Source organism: Salvelinus fontinalis, chromosome 2 (assembly GCF_029448725.1).
Source record: "Salvelinus fontinalis isolate EN_2023a chromosome 2, ASM2944872v1, whole genome shotgun sequence".
NCBI classification, from domain to species: Eukaryota; Metazoa; Chordata; class Actinopteri; order Salmoniformes; family Salmonidae; genus Salvelinus; species Salvelinus fontinalis.
In genome coordinates this window covers 18,136,940-18,156,628 of record NC_074666.1, presented here as the reverse complement: position 1 = coordinate 18,156,628, position 19,689 = coordinate 18,136,940, and the positions used below count along the sequence as shown (strand labels likewise).

General features: G+C 45.6%; 1 protein-coding gene across 1 annotated transcript in view; it reads right to left on the bottom strand.

Moving 5' to 3' along the window:
• Nucleotides 1-2,417: 2,417 nt before the first annotated feature.
• Nucleotides 2,418-19,689, bottom strand: part of LOC129813201 (coxsackievirus and adenovirus receptor homolog) — a 65,532-nt gene continuing 48,260 nt past the window's right edge. The window contains exons 3-7 of the mRNA XM_055865473.1: nucleotides 14,367-14,571; nucleotides 9,054-9,209; nucleotides 8,307-8,429; nucleotides 7,995-8,133; nucleotides 2,418-6,057 (exon numbers count right to left, since the gene is read on the bottom strand). Of these exons, the coding sequence (XP_055721448.1) occupies nucleotides 5,772-6,057; nucleotides 7,995-8,133; nucleotides 8,307-8,429; nucleotides 9,054-9,209; nucleotides 14,367-14,571 (909 nt within the window). The 3' untranslated portion in view covers nucleotides 2,418-5,771. The remainder of the gene's footprint in view (nucleotides 6,058-7,994; nucleotides 8,134-8,306; nucleotides 8,430-9,053; nucleotides 9,210-14,366; nucleotides 14,572-19,689) is intronic.

The window sequence follows — 19,689 nt, the reverse complement described above, 5'->3', positions numbered from 1 at the left end:
CTCCACGTCACACGTCTCCTCGGGTTTATTTTTTGTGAAAAAAAAGGGAGGTCTGCGTCCGTGCATTGATTATCGAGGTCTCAATTCCATCAGTGGCGTTTAGTTACCCGCTACCTCTCATCGCTACAGCGGTAGAATCATTTCACAGAGTGCGTTTTTCACTAAACTGGACCTCAGGAGCGTGTATAATTTGGTGCGTATTCGGGAAGGAGATGAGTGGAAAACCGCATTTAGTACCACATCTGGCCATTATGAGTACCTCGTCATGCCGTATGGGTTAAAGAATGCTCCAGCCGTCTTTCAATCCTTTCTAGACGAGATTCTCAGGGACCTGCACGGGCAGGGTGTGGTGGTGTATGTTGATGATATCCTGATCTATTCCGCGCCACGCATCTGTCTCTGGTGCGCAAGGTACTTGGGCGACTGCTGGAGCATGACCTGTACGTTAAGGCTGAGAAATGGGTGTTCTCCAAACCAGCCGTTTCCTTCCTCGGTTATCGCATTTCCACCTCGGTGGTGGTGATGGAGTGTGACCGCGTGAAGGCCGTGCGTAATTGGCCCACTACTCCTAGTCACGTAACACTGGTCAACCGCGGGGGCAATAGCATACACCACAGTATCATCGGCATATGTTTACAGGTTACAATTTTTTACAGCCAATATTGTTAACGTAAACAGTAAAAGGTACAGGACCCAGAATCAACCCCTGCGGTACACCTTTTTGTAATATCCAGGAAACCTGATTTAACACCATCGGTCAATACACATTGAGTTCGATCTGTCAAGTAATTTGTTTAACAGTTACATGCAGCCTACTCCAGGCTAATTGAGGAAAGCCTCTGAATTAGCAGTGAGTGATGAACAGTATCAGGTCAATGAAATGAAACAACAATGAAACAATGTTGCCTTATATCCATACAGTTAAACACATAATTTATAACTAGGGATGCAGCAGAGATAGTACTATGACCTTGTATAAAACTCAACCGATGTACATTTAGAAATACATTTCAAAGATAAGAAAGATCTCAGCTGAGAATGAATCAAGGATTCTAATATTTTATGGGCCGCCTTCCAAATCTTGGGAAAAGTACCAGATATAACCGTCAGGTTAAAAATATGGGTGAATGATTCAGCAATCAGGGGGGCAGAGAGCTGCAACAAAAATGGATCAAGGATATCAGCCTGTGGATTTTTCAAGTTATCTAGCACATCACAGAAAGAAAGTTGTTGAAATGAAAACAAAAAATTCACTAGAAGTTGATGGGTTAACCGTCGAGTTAGCTAGAGGCTGGAAGAGAATTGCTAGGCAGGAAAGAAGAGGAATTTGTACACTTTAGCGCACTTACCTTTAAAAAAATTGTTTATGAATTATATCAGAGTATGTAATGATTTTGCGAGAAATATGTATTTCTATGTACCTGACCAATATTTCCAGTTACACCCATTTGTGCATGGCCATTCAGTTTCAAAACATCTTGAACAGTCTGATGGTTCTCAGTTCATATCTGTTTACAAATTATTTGGCACTCTACAGGACCCCCAGGCTATTTAAAGTTATTATTGGTATAATTCATATCATCTTACAATTAAAATAGTTTAAAAAAATTATTTGGCTGCTTGGCTCAGGGCCATTTTAACACTCCGTTACAATTGCCCCCAACCTTAGCAGTCAAACTCAAGAGAGTTGTGACATTTAGCCAACATGGTGATGAACATTATGCTAGTTTGAAATATTGGACAGTACAAAAAATATATACAGCCGGTGGAAAAAACTAAGTTCACCCCTAAAAACCAAACATTTGCATATAAAACGAGCAAATGTAGATATTTGGCAAAAACCTTTCTAGTAGGGATAGAACCTAAACAGGCATGTACTGAGTGAGTTTCATTACTCTAAGCTTATTTCTGTTTGGAGAAATTCAAGTTGTTACAATTTCCACCGGGCTCCCCTACACAGTTTTGATTCAAACGATATGCCCAACACGAACCAGGCTGTGCTGGCTCTGATATTTTATTTTCACATTATCCTTTCCAGCATGGCTCAAACAACTCTGGTGGATGCGTACCGAGGCCAGTCCGGTACAACTCGCCCTATAGTATGAATCAGGCTAGTATACGTAATGCTCTAGTGCTGACTGTTTCAATGGAGCTGTGGCTTTTTGCCAGGCGGTTTCTGATCGTAGTGCCTCTGTGCTTCATTGATTAATTATAGTCATTAGAGGTTAGAAAGTCACCTCAACTGGCGTTAGGGGTGAAAATCACTGCCTGATTAAAATGAATCAGAGTGGAAGCCTGCAGGAGGCCAGCCAGGGCTCCAGAGGATAAAGATAGGCTGGCTGCTGAGACCTGGTTAGAGAAAAGCACTATGATTTAAGACAAAGTCAACAGCTGCTGCTATGGAAAAGAAAGGACTCTTTTTTTCATTTGATGTCCTTTTATTATTTTAAAAATACAGCACAAAAATGACACACCAAGAAAAATTAAAACAGGTTTGATCACACAATGTGCAAACAAACCCCCGAAATAAAAATATTCATACAATATTAGTATACTTCTTTTAAAAGCTACAGTAAATATCATGTTAGTAGTTCTAATCATTAATTTCCAGAGTTGAGGGACTGTACAATATGACTCCCTAATGACTCTGTACAGTTTGTCAGCAGTTGAAAGTCTATTCTACTAAAATACTATCTATATATATCTGGGCCCCCTCCAGACACACACACACACACACACACACACACACACACACACACACACACACACACACACACACACACACACACACACACACACACACACACACACACACACACAGTTCCCTGGGCTTGGAGAGAACTGACAGCTTTTCCACCTTGGGGTAGTGTATGGGGTGGGTTTTACTTCACATCCTGCCTCAGTGCAGCAGGAGGATGTGGCTGCTGTCCCATGGGTGTGAAGTTACACCTGCCACAATGAGGAGAGGCGCGGGGCTACTGTACAATTCAGAAAGCGCTCTACACCCATCACCTCCACCCCAAATCTACTACATTCTATTCACACACAGAATTGGGCTCTGTTACAATAACCATGCTAGTATACTATTTAGAATCTGGACACACACACATCCATGTCAAACTTATACAATCCATAACATGGCTGATCCATCAAATAATCATTAATCTTCATTCTAACTAAGATGCTAATGTGGATCCTGAAACAGAGCTACAGTAGTGCCAAGCTGAATGAGCAGGCGTTTCACCCTCTACTGTTATTGATAACGCCCAGAGATCATGTTATAGATACACATTAACCAAGCAAAGTACTGCAGAGCATCATACATAGCATTAGAGTAAGTGTGGTGGGTTAAGTTCTAGAGAGTGTCACTTTTACACATACAACCAAATCCTTCATACAAATAAAACAGAAACATTAAATAATGAATTAAAAAAGAAGCAACAACTGTATGAATCAATGTTTGGGAAATGTTTTAAAACATTGCAAGAGTTTAAATACAGAGCTAATGTAAACTGCAATGCAGTATTACACAGGATACAGAACCATGTAAAGTGGACTGGTTATTATGCCTGATGTAGGCCTGGGACTACAGTTCCATTATAGCCAAACTATATGTACTGAAGCCAATTATTGTGCCAAGCACCATACATGGCAATGATAGTTGGCTACAAAACATACATGTATGGCGCACATCAACGATAAAAGGCTAGCACACAACCAGAGAGGTGTCTGTGTCCACTGAGACACAGACATCTACTTAGGGGCCTGTGGCAACAACAGTATGTGTGTGTGATACAAGTCAGTACAAACAAGGCACAGTGATGTCAATCACAGAAACAAGTCATCTGGGCTGAGCAGAAGCACTTGGGCTGTGAGTAAGACTGGGACCAGCCTGTTGTGACTGACTGACTGATAGAGCTACAGCATGGGAACCCTAGAGAACAGTTACTCTACTGTAGGTGTAGCCTAAACCCGTGAACACCTGTGACTCAGTATTCTAATGTTTACTTCTTCCCCTTAACACCCACTTCCTTCCATATATCATGTAACATACTGTAACAAACATGTACATCCTTCATTTATCCTTCACAAATGGTGACGCATGAATGAACCACTAAACTGAATAATGACCATTGAAAGAGGTGGTTCATTGTGATATTGAATCCTAGGTATGCGGTCCCAAATCCAGAATGTTTCCTGGGAACGACTGTGGGGAGACCTTTGGGTTGGATGGTTAAACAACAGACATGGTTAATAATAGCGAACAGTGTAACCGCGGTCATCCTGCTAATAAGAAATGTGTGTTGGGGGAGGGGTGTACTGGTAGGGTCAGAAGGGTTGGGGGCCTGAGCTGGTGGCAGTCAAACACAATCAAATATGATTGTTCAGTGAAGCCACACACCCCTATTCTCCAAAACACTGCCTGTTCTAGGAACTTGTAGAGAGGGGCGGGGAGAAAGGGAGAAGATGGGGTGTAAGCCCGGCAAAGAAACAACAATCCACCAATCACAAGATGGGGTGGCTTAACAAGATGGGGTGACTCCCTCCTCCCGTGCCTTTAACCAACCCTGACCGTCCGTCCCTCCCAGCCCAAGCTGCACCATTCAACTGGTCAAGTGTTCTCAGGGCTGGCAAACATGCCCATTACACCAGCCAGTCCAACCAGTGGAATGAACATCTATATAAAGGTAACCACATGACAACAAACTCATTTGAAAAGCAGAAATTTTAAATCCCTTCAGCAACCCCTATTCTTAAAATAGATTTAACAAATGTGTGTGTGGAGGGGTTATTGTCAAATATGCAAAATTATTTTAAAAATGTTACTGAGAGATTTGATAAAAACTTTTGTCTGATTATATTTTTGGCATTTCATTCAAAGACTGTGGAGTAGGACTGTACATTTCCCACGCCCAGAAAAACACGCATACAGCTGTCATACTTTCACAGTACAAACCCACCATAGGCCAATCAGAGACCTTGGTCGGCTCTGCACACATCTCTATGGACAGGGCCAGCTAGATTAAAAATCACCATCCATTCAACTATGTACAAAGCAACCTTTCTGAATTGACCATTAAAATGTAGCTAGCCACCCTAGTATTTTTGTGTCTGCTTGTCAGAAAGATCAGGAAGAAAAATTCATAAAAGGCTCTGTTGTTTTTTGCCTTCAGTAAATAGTTCATAGTGGGCCTGATGTGATATGGTACAGTACTGCATCTCTTTTCTCCTCAGTACGGCACCACAGCTGATGAGTGGTGGAGGACATAAAATCAGTCAGCCCAGTCCCCAGCCCAGCCACCCCACCTCCTCTCTGGCTAGTGTCCCCCAGTCCCACCCCTTCATTTCTCCAGTTGCCAGACCAGCCCCCCACCTCCTATCTGGCTAGTGTCCCCCAGTCCCACCCCTTCATTTCTCCAGTTGCCAGACCAGCCCCCCACCTCCTCTCTGGCTAGTGTCCCCCAGTCCCACCCCTTCATTTCTCCAGTTGCCAGACCAGCCCCCCACCTCCTCTCTGGCTAGTGTCCCCCCAGTCCCACCCCTTCATTTCTCCAGTTGCCAGACCAGCCCCCCACCTCCTCTCTGGCTAGTGTCCCCCAGTCCCACCCCTCCATCTCTCCAGTTGCCAGACCAGCCCCCCACCTCCTCTCTGGCTAGTGTCCCCCAGTCCCACCCCTTCATTTCTCCAGTTGCCAGACCAGCCCCCCCACCTCCTCTCTGGCTAGTGTCCCCCAGTCCCACCCCTCCCTTTCTCCTTCTCTCTCTCTCCATTACACAATGGAGCCGTCCTTGTTTTGGGCGGGGATCATGACGGGGATGCCGCCCATGCGGCTGAGGTTACGGCCGGCTATCTTGCTGGCGACAGGCGGTGGCAGGGGTGTGTGGCTGGGGGGCCTCTCATACTCCTCCACGGAGGGGATCTTGTCATACTGGGGCTTGAGGGCGTACTCGTGCAGGTTGGAGGGGGACATGGAGCCCAGGGAGGAACGCTGGCTGCCCACGCTGGTGAAAGAGCGAGCCGTCGACACGCGGCTCTTCGGAGGGGGAACGTCCTCTCTGAGGGGGGGGGGAAGAGAGTGAGATGGGCATGTAAACAACAAGAGACAAGCTTTTCCACTCCCCTTTCACATTCACTTGGTATTTCACCTAGGTGTCCAGCTAGACAGAGTCAGAGAGATAAACAATGAGATATAAGAGAAAGACCGAGAGAGACAGATTGGGATAGGGAGACAGAAAGAGAGGGTGAAAGAGAGAAACAGACAAACAGAGAGAGGAGACAGGCAGAAAAAGGGAGAGGACAGACTGACTGACTGAAAGAGAGAGGGTGAGTCGGGTGAAAGAGACAGGAGACAGAAAGAGGGAGGGGAGAGAGAGAGAGAAAGAGAGAAGGGACAGACAAAGTGGGTGAAAGGTAGTGAAAAAGATTATAGCTAGTGACGATGGAATGTAGTTCTAGCTGTGCCAGCTCTGATCAGCCACAGTAAGATTCTCAACAGTGGTAACTAAGCAACATTCATTCCCACCAACCCCTTTCTACTCCCAGAGCAACACAATTAACACATAATAACCTGCAATAATCCATTAAAGAGCTCAATCAAACTGAGCCTGAGGGGCACAAGTGTTTGTGTGTGCATTAATATCCCTAAGCGTGTTTTAGTGTCTGTATGCGTGCCGCCGTGTGTGTGTGTGTGTGTGTGTGTGTGTGTGTGTGTGTGTGTGTGTGTGTGTGTGTGTGTCAGGACTGGGCACACAGACACAGAGTTCACTGGGCTAATTCTTATGGTGCTGCACTGTGCTGCCAGGCAAATAGACAGTGTCCAGGCTGATGCTTGCAGACCCAAAGACAGAGGGACAGAGAGAGAGAGAGGGAGGATGCTGTGTGGATGAAACACTGTGTCCAGGGGGGCTGGGCAGTACAGACACAGGATTCCCAGAACAAATAAACCACCCAAACTGATTAACACAGACGTTTATTTGAGGAAGGGGAAAAAAGAGAAAAGCGCTGATGGTGTGACAACCTTTTCCCCGTGTGTTCTGCTGTGTGCTCTGCTGTGTGCTCTGCTGTGTGCTCTGCTGTGTGTTCTGCTGTGTGTTCTGCTGTGTGCTCTGCTGTGTGCTCTGCTGTGTGCTCTGCTGTGTGCTCTGCTGTGTGCTCTGCTGTGTGCTCTGCTGTGTGTTCTGCTGTGTGTTCTGCTGTGTGTTCTGCTGTGTGCTCTGCTGTGTGCTCTGCTGTGTGCTCTGCTGTGTGCTCTGCTGTGTGCTCTGCTGTGTGCTCTGCTGTGTGTTCTGCTGTGTGCTCTGCTGTGTGTTCTGCTGTGTGCTCTGCTGTGTGCTCTGCTGTGTGTTCTGCTGTGTGCTCTGCTGTGTGCTCTGCTGTGTGCTCTGCTGTGTGCTCTGCTGTGTGTTCTGCTGTGTGCTCTGCTGTGTGTTTTGCTGTGTGTTCTGCTGTGTGCTCTGCTGTGTGCTCTGCTGTGTGTTCTGCTGTGTGTTCTGCTGTGTGCGTGACCGGATGGGGAGGAGCTGGGGCCAGAGAACGTGGCACGGTCACGCTTGCTTTGATTTATTGCAAGCTACAGCAGCCAAATTACCGAAATAAAAGACAACCTTTAGAGGAACCTATACACTCTTCCCACAATGCTATTACGATAGTTGTAATGTACTGTATACGACACTGTTATATGTGGAATCATGGACATTGAAAGTTAGTGTTGTGCAATGACATTATGTGCAATGCTCAGTGACCTGGACACCAAGGGGATGTGCCATATTGAGAATATGAGGGCGGGGGGTAGTTATGTTATGGGGAAGGGAGGGGTCAAGTCATTAAGCTGTCATTTCTGTTGTTCTTCATTAATGTGTATGTTTACTATGTCTGGCCATTCTATCGCAGTGCATTTTTGTCAAGCAAATGTCAAACACATATCTAATGTAATAGCAGTTGGATGCAGTTAATGCCAGTGCTGTACAATGGTGGAATAATGCACTGCCCGTACCTGATCTCGTAAGAGATCTCCTTCTCGTACTTCTTCCTGTGGCGGGCGCGGCAGCAGCAGAAGAGGACGATGGCGATGATGATGAGGGCCAGCAGCACAGCGATGATGGCTCCAGCTATGATACCAGCAGTGTTGGGTGCTAGACCACAGATCATTAAAAAAAAATACATGATAAAATTACACAATTCTACCATCTTGACTACAGCCAATACAGGTCCAAGCACAAATCCACACCTGAAAAATAGATATTTTTTTAATAGTCTTCAATTAAAGACCAGATAAAGGTGAATCAGGGGGCGTTGAGGGACTCACGGGGAGTGATGCCAAGCTGTAGAATACACTCCTCCATGCCCACGCGGTTCTTAGCTGTGCAGCGGTAGGTTCCTGAGGAGCTGGTGGACGCGTTCCTTACATTCATGGTGCCTCCCACAGGGTCTACAGACAGAGAGTGGGGGAGAGGTTACAGGGGCACGTTCAAGTAGCCAAAAACCTTTCAGAAACATTTCTGTCCATTTACTTGAGTTGGCAGTAAATATCCATTCTGTTTGAAATCATCTGTCCCATCTGAGGATGGAGAAAACTTGTGTAACCACATTGTGTTCTGTGAAAATCTTCAATAAATACACTGAGTATAGAAAATATTAACAACACCTCGTTCCATGACAGACGGACCAGGTGAATCCAGGTGAACGCTATGATCCCTTTAAACGTAACCTGTTAAAGCCACTTCAATCAGTGTAGCTGATTGAGGAGGCAGGTTAAAGAAGGATTGTTACGCCTAGAGACAATTGAGACATGGACTGTGTCCCATTCAGAAGGTGAATGTGCAAGACAAAAAATGTAAGCGCCTTTGAACGGGGTATGGTAGTAGGTGCCCGGCGGTTTGTGTCAAATATTGCATTGCAATGCTGCTGGGTTTTTCATGCTCAACAGTTTCCTGTGTGTATCAAGAATGGTCTATCACCCAAAGGACATCCAGCCAACTTGGGGGGTCAACTCAATATTAGTGTTCCTAATGTTTGGTATACTCTGTGTATAATTACATCCTGTGTGTGTTACCTAGCACGGCTGAGGCAGGCAGAATCTTGCTGTCGCTGGTCTTCTCCCAGGTGTACTGCAGGGGGTTGGTCCCCTCACTGGATGTACACCTCAGCACCACGTCCTTACCCTCCTGGGTGGGGCCTTCAGTAGAGCATCTGGGCTTGGACGGCCTCACTGCCAGGGGAGAGGGAGGAGGGGGAGAGGGCATAAGCTATTAGAGATGGCATACATGGCGGAAAACAGAAATTAGCTTGAAGCTACACAAACCCTTCCTGATTTTCCAATGCACACCCCCCTGGCAGGTTGCTGAGCTCTGTGTGTGTGTGTGTGTGTGTGTGTGTGTGTGTGTGTGTGTGTGTGTGTGTCCTTCATAGCAGCAGTCATCAGCATAATGAGAGCAGTAATCAGGGTAATTGATACAGCTGCTGTCATTACAGGTGCTGTCACTAAAGATGATGAAGATTGGAGAGTGACGTGCACACACACACACACACACACACACACACACACACACACACACACACACACACACACACACACACACACACACACACACACACACACACACACACACACACACACACAGGGTAGGGCCTCTCTGGGAAAGCCAAGGGTACGCAAACAATTTCCTCAGTCTGTTGGCAGGAGATGAGATGAGAATTCAAAAGCAAACAAAGCTCCAAATTGAAACCAGGCCGGATCCAGTGTAAGTCAAAGATGAACAGACCAACTGAACTCACTGTCTGTCTGTCTGCTGGAGAGGAGAGATGGGGGTGGGATGAGGTATGGGTACTAAGCCAGAGGTGGAAGGTGAAGGGGCATTCTGAATATTGTCGTCTTTAGGAAGCCTGATTGGCCGTGTGTGAATGTGTGTGTGCGTCTGTGTGTATATCGCTCTGTCGCTCTCTGTGTGCATCTCTCGCTCTCGCCGTGTGTCTCTCGGATAGAGCTTTGTGCTAGAGCGCTGACATCATGGTTTGCTAATGGGCGCTGTAACAACAAAGCCCAGGGAGAGGGAGGGGAGAGAGAGGAGAGGGAGGGGAGATCAGGGACAGGGACTTATCAGGCAGAACCATGTGGATTAACACCAGACAGCCCTGTCCTGTGGGACACGGCAGCACATAGATTAGTATGGGCTGGGCGCTGCACTAAAAGGCAGGGGTCAGGATGGACAGAACGAGAGAGGGGAGGAGAAATGGAAGTGCTGATGGACCGGGGGGGTGATACAAACGAGAGGAGGTAAAAAGAGAAAAATAATGTATTGAGACAGATACTGTAGAGAGTGTGAGATTGGTTGTGGTGGACTATATGGATGTGGTGTAATATGAAGTGCTGAAGATAAGGAGATGTATTGGCTGTGCTGGACTATATTGAGGTACTGATAGGACACAGATAGAGGGAGAGTGATACATTGTGGTAGACCACAATAGGGTGGCTATAAAGACAATGAGGGATCGGTTGGGACTGAGGCCAGGGAGACAGAAAGATTGGCTTTAGAGAGGTCTAGGCAGGGCTGATTGGTTGTTTGGACTCAGGTCAGGGAGCGATTGGCATGTTAAATACTGTAATGACGTATGGCTAATGAGATAGTGATTGGGACTAAGGCCAGGGAGAGAGGAATTGTGATTGGCTGCCGAAAGCTGTAGTGAGGTAGCGGCAGACACTGATCGGTTGCGAGGGTTGCTGACATGCCTGTCCGGTGTGCTGTACTGACTGCAGGTGTGCTGTACTGACTGCAGGTGTGCCCTCTCCTTCTGTTACCTTCACTGTCGATCTTCATACAGGGACACAACACGCACACAGCTCCTAACGTTACCTGAACTCAGGACAAATGCCCCTGTGTGTGTGTCTACTTCCTGAGAGTGTGTGACCGTGTCCGTCCCTGCCAATGCGCTCGGGAGCATTTACGTTCTGGTGACGATATTGACCTGAAGGTAAACTGCGGCGCAGGCAAGATGTCTTCCTGTCTCCTTGTCACACTGCTCTCCTCTAGAACAGGAATAGCTCTGCCGCAGGGGTCAATGCCTTTAGGCCTGTCAGACCCACTACAAGACGGCGGCACTAAACTAGTAAAGACACAAGATGACCAGCTCTGTGGCCAAGAAATTCCTCTGCACAGCTCCCTAAGGACCATCACCATCGGCCTGCCTAGGTATTTGCTCAAGCCCATCTCTCCTTGGCTGGCTCAGGTACACTGAACAAATCTAACCTTCTTTCCTGTAGACCTGAGAGAGGCTTCGAGCAAGCCTTGCTGGTGTAAAGGAATGGCTAAAAAGACAGGTTGTTTTTGTCTAGTTCAAGGTAAAGGAAGGTAAATATAACACCAACAGATCATGTCACAAAACCAGTTTTTCAGTAGAGAGATGTGGTTAACCAGGAAAACAACCGTGTCCTAATCACATTTTATTCAGGCAAACACATCGTTTATGAGAAATCCTTCATCAGTGCAGGGCTCTAATAATAATATGTTGTTTGACCACAGCCGTCAGCCCACACCGCTTTTCATATGTAAATATGCTGACTGGTTGAGTGACAGAGTTTCTGTATGTTCAGAGTAAAGTTGACTCACCGAGCAGCCATACACGGCAAGTCTGATTGCGCAGACATCACTATGAATGTTCTGCCTATTCTATACCCACTGTCATGTATGATACGCGGTTGGCTAGTTGAGTGGCTGTCATAAGGCCCGTATCACTTCATTTTACACTACTTTACTGTCACTTAGCAACAACGAAACAGCTGGCTGAGGCGACATTACATTATGTTTGATGCTCATCAATCACACCATCACTTAATGGCAAAGCAAAACACTTAGCATACATCATTTCAGAACAAGGTAGCATTAATGTACATTTTACAACACTTTACTACATTTAGTAGGCTATTTTGATGTCATCTATATTGACAGCCATTTTCCTACCGTATATGGATCGAATGGGATTGCAATATCAAGGAAAATGCTAGATCAATACACACTACTAGGAATATTAAACATATCACCACGTCATTCTAGAGGGGTATTACATAAACACTTATCTAGTCAGCCACATGCACCATTTAAAAGGCATTATGCTTGGAGTTGAAGTCGGAAATTTACATGCGCTTAGGTTGGAGTTATTAAAACTCGTTTTTCAACCACTCCACACATTTCTTGTTAACAAACTATAGCTTTGGCAAGTCGGTTAGGACATCTACTTTGAGCATGACAAGTAATTTTTCCAACAATTATTTACAGATAGATTACTTCACTTACAATTCACTGTATCACAATTCCAGTGGGTCCGAAGTTTACATACACTAAGTTGACTGTGCCTTTAAACAGCTTGGAAAATGACAGAAAATGATGTCATGGCTTTAGAAGCTTCTGATAGGCTAATTGAGTCAATTGAAGGTGTACCTGTGGATGTATTTCAAGGCCTACCTTCAAACTCAGTGCCTCTTTGCTTGACATCATGGGAAAATCAAAAGAAATCAGCCAAGACCTCAGAAAAAGAATTGTAGACCTCCACAAGTCTGGTTCATCCTTGGGAGCGATTTCCAAATGCCTGAAGGTACCACGTTCATCTGTACAAACAATAGTACGCAAGTATAAACACCATGGTATTTTTTGGAGAAATGTCCTCTGGTCTGATGAAACAAAAATACAACTGTTTGACCATAATGACCATCATTATGTTTGGAGGAAAAAGGTGGATGCTTGCAAGCCGAAGAACACCATCCCAACCGTGAAGAACGGGGGTGGCAGCATCATGTAGTGGGGGTGCTTTTCTGCAGGAGGGTCTGGTGCACTTCACAAAATAGATGGCATCATGAGATAAAAAAATTATGTGGATATATTGAAGCAACATCTCAAGACATCAGTCAGGAAGGTAAAGCTTAGTCGCAAATGGGTCTTCCAAATGGACAATGACCCCAAGCATACTTCCAAAGTTGTGTCAGAATGGCTTAAGGACAACAAAGTCAAGGTATTGGAGTGGCCATCACAAAGCCCTGACCTCAATCCCAGAGAAAATATGTGGGCAGAACTGAAAAAGCGTGTGCGAGCAGGGAGGCTCACAAACCTGACTCAGTTACACCAGCTTTGTCAGGAGGAATGGGCCAAAATCCACCCAACCTATTGTGGGAAGTTTGTGGAAGGCTACCCGAAACGTTTGACCCAAGTTGAACAATTTAAAGGCAATGGTACCAAATACTAATTGAGTGTACCGTAATTGCTGGACTATTAAGCGCACCTGAATATAAGCCGCACTCACTGATTTTTTTTTACTTCTTTTTTTTGTACATAAATAAGCCGCACGTGTCTATAAGCCGCAGGTGCCTACCGGTACATTGAAACAAATTAACTTTACACAGCCTTTAAACGAAACACGGCTTGTAACAAAAATAAATAGGCTTTAACGAAACACGGCTTGTAACAAAAATAAATAGGCTTTAACGTAACAGGCTTGTAACATATTTTTTTTTTTAAATAGCAGTAAACAATAGCCTACCAAGAAAGTCCTTGGTCACTATCTTCCTCCTGTGCACTGAAACCACTGAAGTCATCTCCTTTGGTGTCGGAGTTGAATAGCCTCAGAATTGCTTCATCCGATGTTGGATCGTTTTCATTGCGCTCTCCTCACTTTCATCCGGAGGCAAACTCATCCAAGCCTCATTTTCTAGTTCGGGCCATCTGCTTTTCTTTCCTCTGAAAACTTTTGTTGTCTTTTTGCACTAAGTCAGTTTCTCACGCTGCTGTTTCCAACGTCTTATCATCGACTCATTAAGGCTCCCGTGCAGCAGCACTATTTCCTTTTCCAACAGCCAGATCGATCGCCTTCAAATTGAAAGCTGCATCATATGCATTTCTCCGTGTCTTTGCCATGATGAGGGTGACAAAATGACTACCGTAATCAGAATGATGGAAAGTTTGAGCGCGCTCGATTTACGTCACATTATGTGACGGTGCTCAGTTTTTTGGCGGCATGAATTTGTGAAAGCGGGAAAAATCCATAAATTAGCCGCGTCATTGTATAAAGCGCAAGGTTCATAGCGTGGGAAAAAAGTAGCGGCTTATAGTCCGGAAATTACGGTATGTAAAATTCTGACCCACTGGGAATGTGATTAAATAAATAATCTCTACTAATATTCTGACATTTCACATTCTTAAAATAAAGTGATCCTAACTGACCTAACCAAGGAATTTTTACTAGGATTAAATGTCAGGAGTTGTGAAAAACTGAGGTTAAATATATTTGGCATAAGGTGTATGTAAACTTCTGACTTCAACTGTAGATAGCAGAGTAGCGGCTGCTTAAAAAGTAAAAATGTCACCAATGGCAACCCACTCACCCATGACGGTCAGTAGCATCTTTCTGCTGCGGATGCCCGGGGCCTTCTTCACCTTGCACTGGTAGGTCCCCGTGTCTGAGGACTTCAGACCAGTCAGGTTGATGGAAGCATCGCCATTCTTCGGGTCGGGTGAGTTGAAGTGGGCCCGCCCCTTCACTGCAGGGTAGTAGTCCTCATAGGCCCTGTCCCCAGAGTACAGGATCACCTGGGGGTGGAGGGAGGAAGAGAAAATGAGGGAGGGAAAGAGAGGGAATAGACCGAGAATTAGAGGGAGATAGCTGGGTGTAAAGGAGTTCAAACTTTTCAGAAAAACAAGCCTGGATGAATAATCCAAGTCAAAGCTGGTTATTAAGAGTGAGTGCAAAGCCCACCCCCGTCTCTGTTTATTAAAACAACAGACACTGAAATGAAGAGTCAGTGTATTGTTATCTCCCTAATGTCCTATGCCTGGCTCTGGCTTGTTTTTGACCTTTCCTTTCTGTGCTGCTGAGGTATGGCATGGAACAAACAAAGCCCTACTGTGGAGTCAAAGTAACACCTGCTGTGTCAACAGAGACATTGCTATGACCTGAGCTCAGCAGCAGCCCCCAGCCCTACCTTCACCTCCCCTACCCCCGTCTGTCTCTCCCCCTCCCCTCTAACAAAGCGCTCAGAGGAGAAGCCAGAAGATGGAGTCAAGGTGGAGCCAACGGACAACGAGCCGCACACGAGCAGCACGGAGGCAAAGTAAACAAAACACCACAACCACGGCACGAAGGAGGGAAAGGAGGAGGGAGGGTCAAACAATTCTCTCACATCGCAGGCAGACAACACATACACGTAGGTAGGCATAATATTCAACATTTTCAATGGAGCTTGTCAGAGACGGGGGCTTGTGTTGTGTGCAGTGATCACCATCATACACACGCACTGGAGGAGAGTAGAGGAAAAACTGAGTAGGCCTCCTAATGAACACAGCAGCAAGCGCCAAGGGAGAGAGGAAGGGAAGAGAAAACAGAGAGACGAACAGAACGGAAAGACGGTGGGCTGTGAGGGAGCGAGCGAAAAGAAAACAAAGAGAAAGAGAACCGGAGGGATGGTGGACTGTGAGATGTCTAACAGCTCGGCTGGGGAGCCTTGTTGTTGACCCCACGGCAGGGCTGCCAAGGCTACATCTTGTACCTATTAGCCACGTAAACCGTAATGCATTCCACCTGGATCCCAGGAGAGACATGGAGCCCTCAAACTAACTTCACTGGGATCAGAGCAACGGCAGCAATAACAAAGCGATGAGAGAAGGTGAAGGAGAGGAAATTAAATTGCCTGAGGCACTGGGGTAGACAGGCAACAAGCACTCCCTCTCACACTGAGACATAATCTCAGACACACACAGACTACAATCTTGTACATACCACATGTAATAACGTGGCTCAATAAAACAAATCCTATAAAAACTCCAAGAGGGCCTACGTACTGGAAATCAAAGGGCAGACGTTAGTGAGAAGAGAACCAGACAAGCGGATTTGAAAACAAGGACACGTTCATTCCTGAGTTCTGATTCAGAACAGGTAGACCAGTACTACAGTATCCATCTGGTGAGGTCAGACTGAAAGTCTCTGAGGACAAATATTAAGGGACCTCTTCACATAATTATAATAGTACATTGTAGGGTGGCACCTTTGTGGACATTTAAAGTCACCTTAAATAGTATTGAACTAATAAAGAAAATAGTAAAAAAGCGCAAAAGGGAAACAACCTCTATTATACTGGCTGTAGCAGCACCAGGAGTGAGACAAAGGTTCGGTTACTTACATGGGGCCATTTAAAGATGAGGTCATCGTCATGTGACTCCCCTGCACGGAGAGGGTGGGGCTAATTTGAGAGGCAAAACAGGGAGTGGCATCACCTGTGTACACTACACTCAATGTCCCGGTCTGTCTGACTCTGTCGACATTGTTCTTGCGTCTTTGGTAAAGTCGGGCTTTTCTCCTGACTCAGCCATGCCCCTATAGTCAGTTTCAGAAATGTACCTTGGCTCCAAATTGAATCTCAAGGTTTAACCTGAACCACTACACTTTCATGTCAGATTTTCTTCAGTAAACAAAGCTCTACTGCTTTCCTCAAGGACACAAACCTTTATCAGTCCACCAGGAATTTGAAGCAGCTAGCTACCGTTCCATTCTCCCAGCTAACCTTGAGAATATAGCGCTGAAGGCAACTATCATTAATGTATTTTCATGACTGTAGTTTATCGTAGTTGAGAATACAATACTCAGGTCGCACCCTGTTTCCAGCCTATCTGTAATGTCCCCGTGATGAGCGCTAAATGCTAATTATCTCTTACTGTAGGCATGGCATTTCTTCATTTCAGGCCAACAAAGAGGTGCATTAGCTATGGTTCACTTATTCCCTGAATTGGGATATGTAGGGATATACAGACCACAACTCCCAAATCTCTAAATGAATGATCTGATGCAAGCAGTGCATTGTTGTTTCCCTACTTCAGAAATACAAAAATGCCAGTCTGACTGTGCAAACTCAAAGTAGTCTGTCATAGGGAGTGGTATGTAAAGGGTCCGCCCCCTCCCGTCTACCTCTACACTCAATATCTTCTTCACACCTCCCATTCCATCCTCTCCACTCTCATCCCACGCTCTCCTCCACTCCCTCTCCTTTGCTACTTCCCCTTATCTCCTTTTGTCATAAATCCCATCCTCTACTCTCCCTCCATCTCCTCCCCCCTTCCAGCAGAGTAGATCAGTACCACACATCCAGTAGTCCAGCCTGCCAGTAGTGTAGCCCCAGCCCCATCATCACCCCTCCCCTTCTCGCTCTCTGGACATCCAGTAGTCCAGCCTGCCAGTACAGTGTAGCCCCAGCTCTGGTTTGCCAGCACTAATCCCACTGGGCACTGTCACATACACCAAGCCAGCCCTGCAGCCACTGAACTTAACAGGCCACTAATTACTGATAATACACATGACATCACCCCACCAGGGCGCAAGTAGGCTGTGTGCGTGTGTTTGTCTGTCTATGCACTGAGTGTCCCTCTGATTGGTCAATTAATATCTACCCGCTCAGAGGAAGATAGAAACTTGGCCGTTGTGGATGAAGAACTGGTCTGGTGAGATTGTGACCCTTGTAAAAGATTGGAGACGGTTTGAGGCGCAATGAACGACAAAACAAAAATAATGAGCAGTGAAGCTAAACTCTGAGTATGGAACATTCAAAACATGTTTACAGCTGAGTACAACTAGAGAGGAGGAGGTAGACCACAAATGGAAAACCACCCACAACTGGCTTCTACAGTTATATCCACATGAGCATTGTAGTCTTTACACAGAAACGCCAAACCTGGGGAGTACAATGACGGCTCTATAATAATAATGTTATTTTTGGGGAAATACGCCACTTCTTCCACCCCCACCCCTCCCAATTAATCATCAGTGGTTCCCATTCTAAATAAAATTAAGTAGGTCAAAAACAAATAGAGCTCTCCTGAGGCACTGCTCCCCAATTACATTATATATTTTTTATTAGCAGAGACAATGGAGGGAGAGGAGAGAGCAGGGTTGGGCTGGAAGTAGGAGCCAGGGAGGAATGGTGAGAGGGACAGCTAATGAAGGGCTCTTACTGATCTTCTTACTGATCTTCTTCTAGCCCTGGACATAAAAACTCAGGTCATGGGGGACAGAGAGACAGACAGAGAGAGAGACAGAGAGACAGACAGAGAGACAGACAGAGAGACAGACAGAGAGACAGAGACAGACAGAGAGACAGAGAGAGAGAGAGAGACAGACAGAGAGACAGACAGAGAGAGAGAGACAGACAGAGAGACAGACAGAGAGAGAGAGAGAGAGGATGCAGAGGCATCACCAGCGGAGGAGTGGAACGGAGAGACACAGGAGAGACTCCCCCACCATTCAGAGGCCTGGAGTAAGGCCATCTATCCCTCTATAAGCTTCTAGCTACATGCCCTCAGGCAATGCATGGGCTATGTGGATCTGTCTATTCTCTCAGCAGCCCTGTGTACCCCATACCTCCAGACTACAGAGGGATGACGCGGCCTGTACACAGGGGCTGCTGGGTTCTCACAGCATGGCTGGAAGGTGGCATTCCTCTCAATAGAGGTACCATGCAGAGAGCAAGTGGGTGAGGTCACGAGAGCCAACCGACACACCCCCACAAACCCCTTCTCACGCACTAACGAGCGTGCACAGTGCACGCTTGCACACACAGAGAGCGATGCCACACACTCAAACCCATGTGGGATATTTTATAACGCTTTAAAAACATGCACCAAGTAAAAGATGAACTGCTGTTTTTATAGTCATGGGGGTTGTGTGGGAGTTTTCCCTTCCCACACATATAAGAGAACTGAAGGGTTCCATCGACAGTTAACAAAAAGGAACAAAACCTGACATCTCCCTTTTACTTCTCAACTGACAGGCACTGTATCAAAGTTGACATGATAGTGTTTCATTAAAAACAGATAGTTAACCACAGCGCCATAGAGCAACACATATGGTATATGGCTCCGGTTAACCATAGAGTTAAGGTTGCTACTTATGAAATAACACTAACACTGGCATTACAGAGCTGGGCGTTAAGGACACAAATCCATTTAGTGATATATAGAAATATTTTGTGCCATAACGATTTAAAAGAGAAATTATGTAGGGGGGTGCTAGAGCTGGCCGATATGGACAAAAAGTGATGAAGATAACAAATACAACAACAAAGAAAATGTTTTAATGGAAGATTACTTTACATTAGCGGCAGGGCTCTAGACCAGGGTTCCACAACTGGCAGCCAGTGATTTTATTTATGTTCCGGCCCCCCGACCATCCAATCAAGAATAAAACAATCGTCCCGCGGCTGAATCTAGTTGCTTAACCCTGGCTAGACAGTTTTTTTTCCAGTGCCAAGAAAGACAACAGATGGTAGTCTTAGACTGTGATTAAATGCTACATATAAACTCAGCAAAAAAAGAAATGTCCCTTTTTCAGGATCCTGTCTTTCAAAGAAATTTGAATTTTTACAAATCTAACTTCACAGATCTTCATTGTAAAGGGTTTAAACACTGCTTCCCATGCTTGTTCAATGAACCATAAACAATTAATGAACATGCAGCTGTGGAACAATTGTTAAGACACTAACAGCTTACAGACGGTAGGCAATTAAGGTCGCAGTTATGAAAACTTAGGACACTAAAGAGGCCTTTCTACTGACTCTGAAAAACACCAAAGAAAGATGCCCAGGGTCCCTGCTCATCTGCGTGAATGTGCCTTAGGCATGCTGCAAGGAGGCATGAGGACCTCAGATGTGGCCAGGGCAATAAATT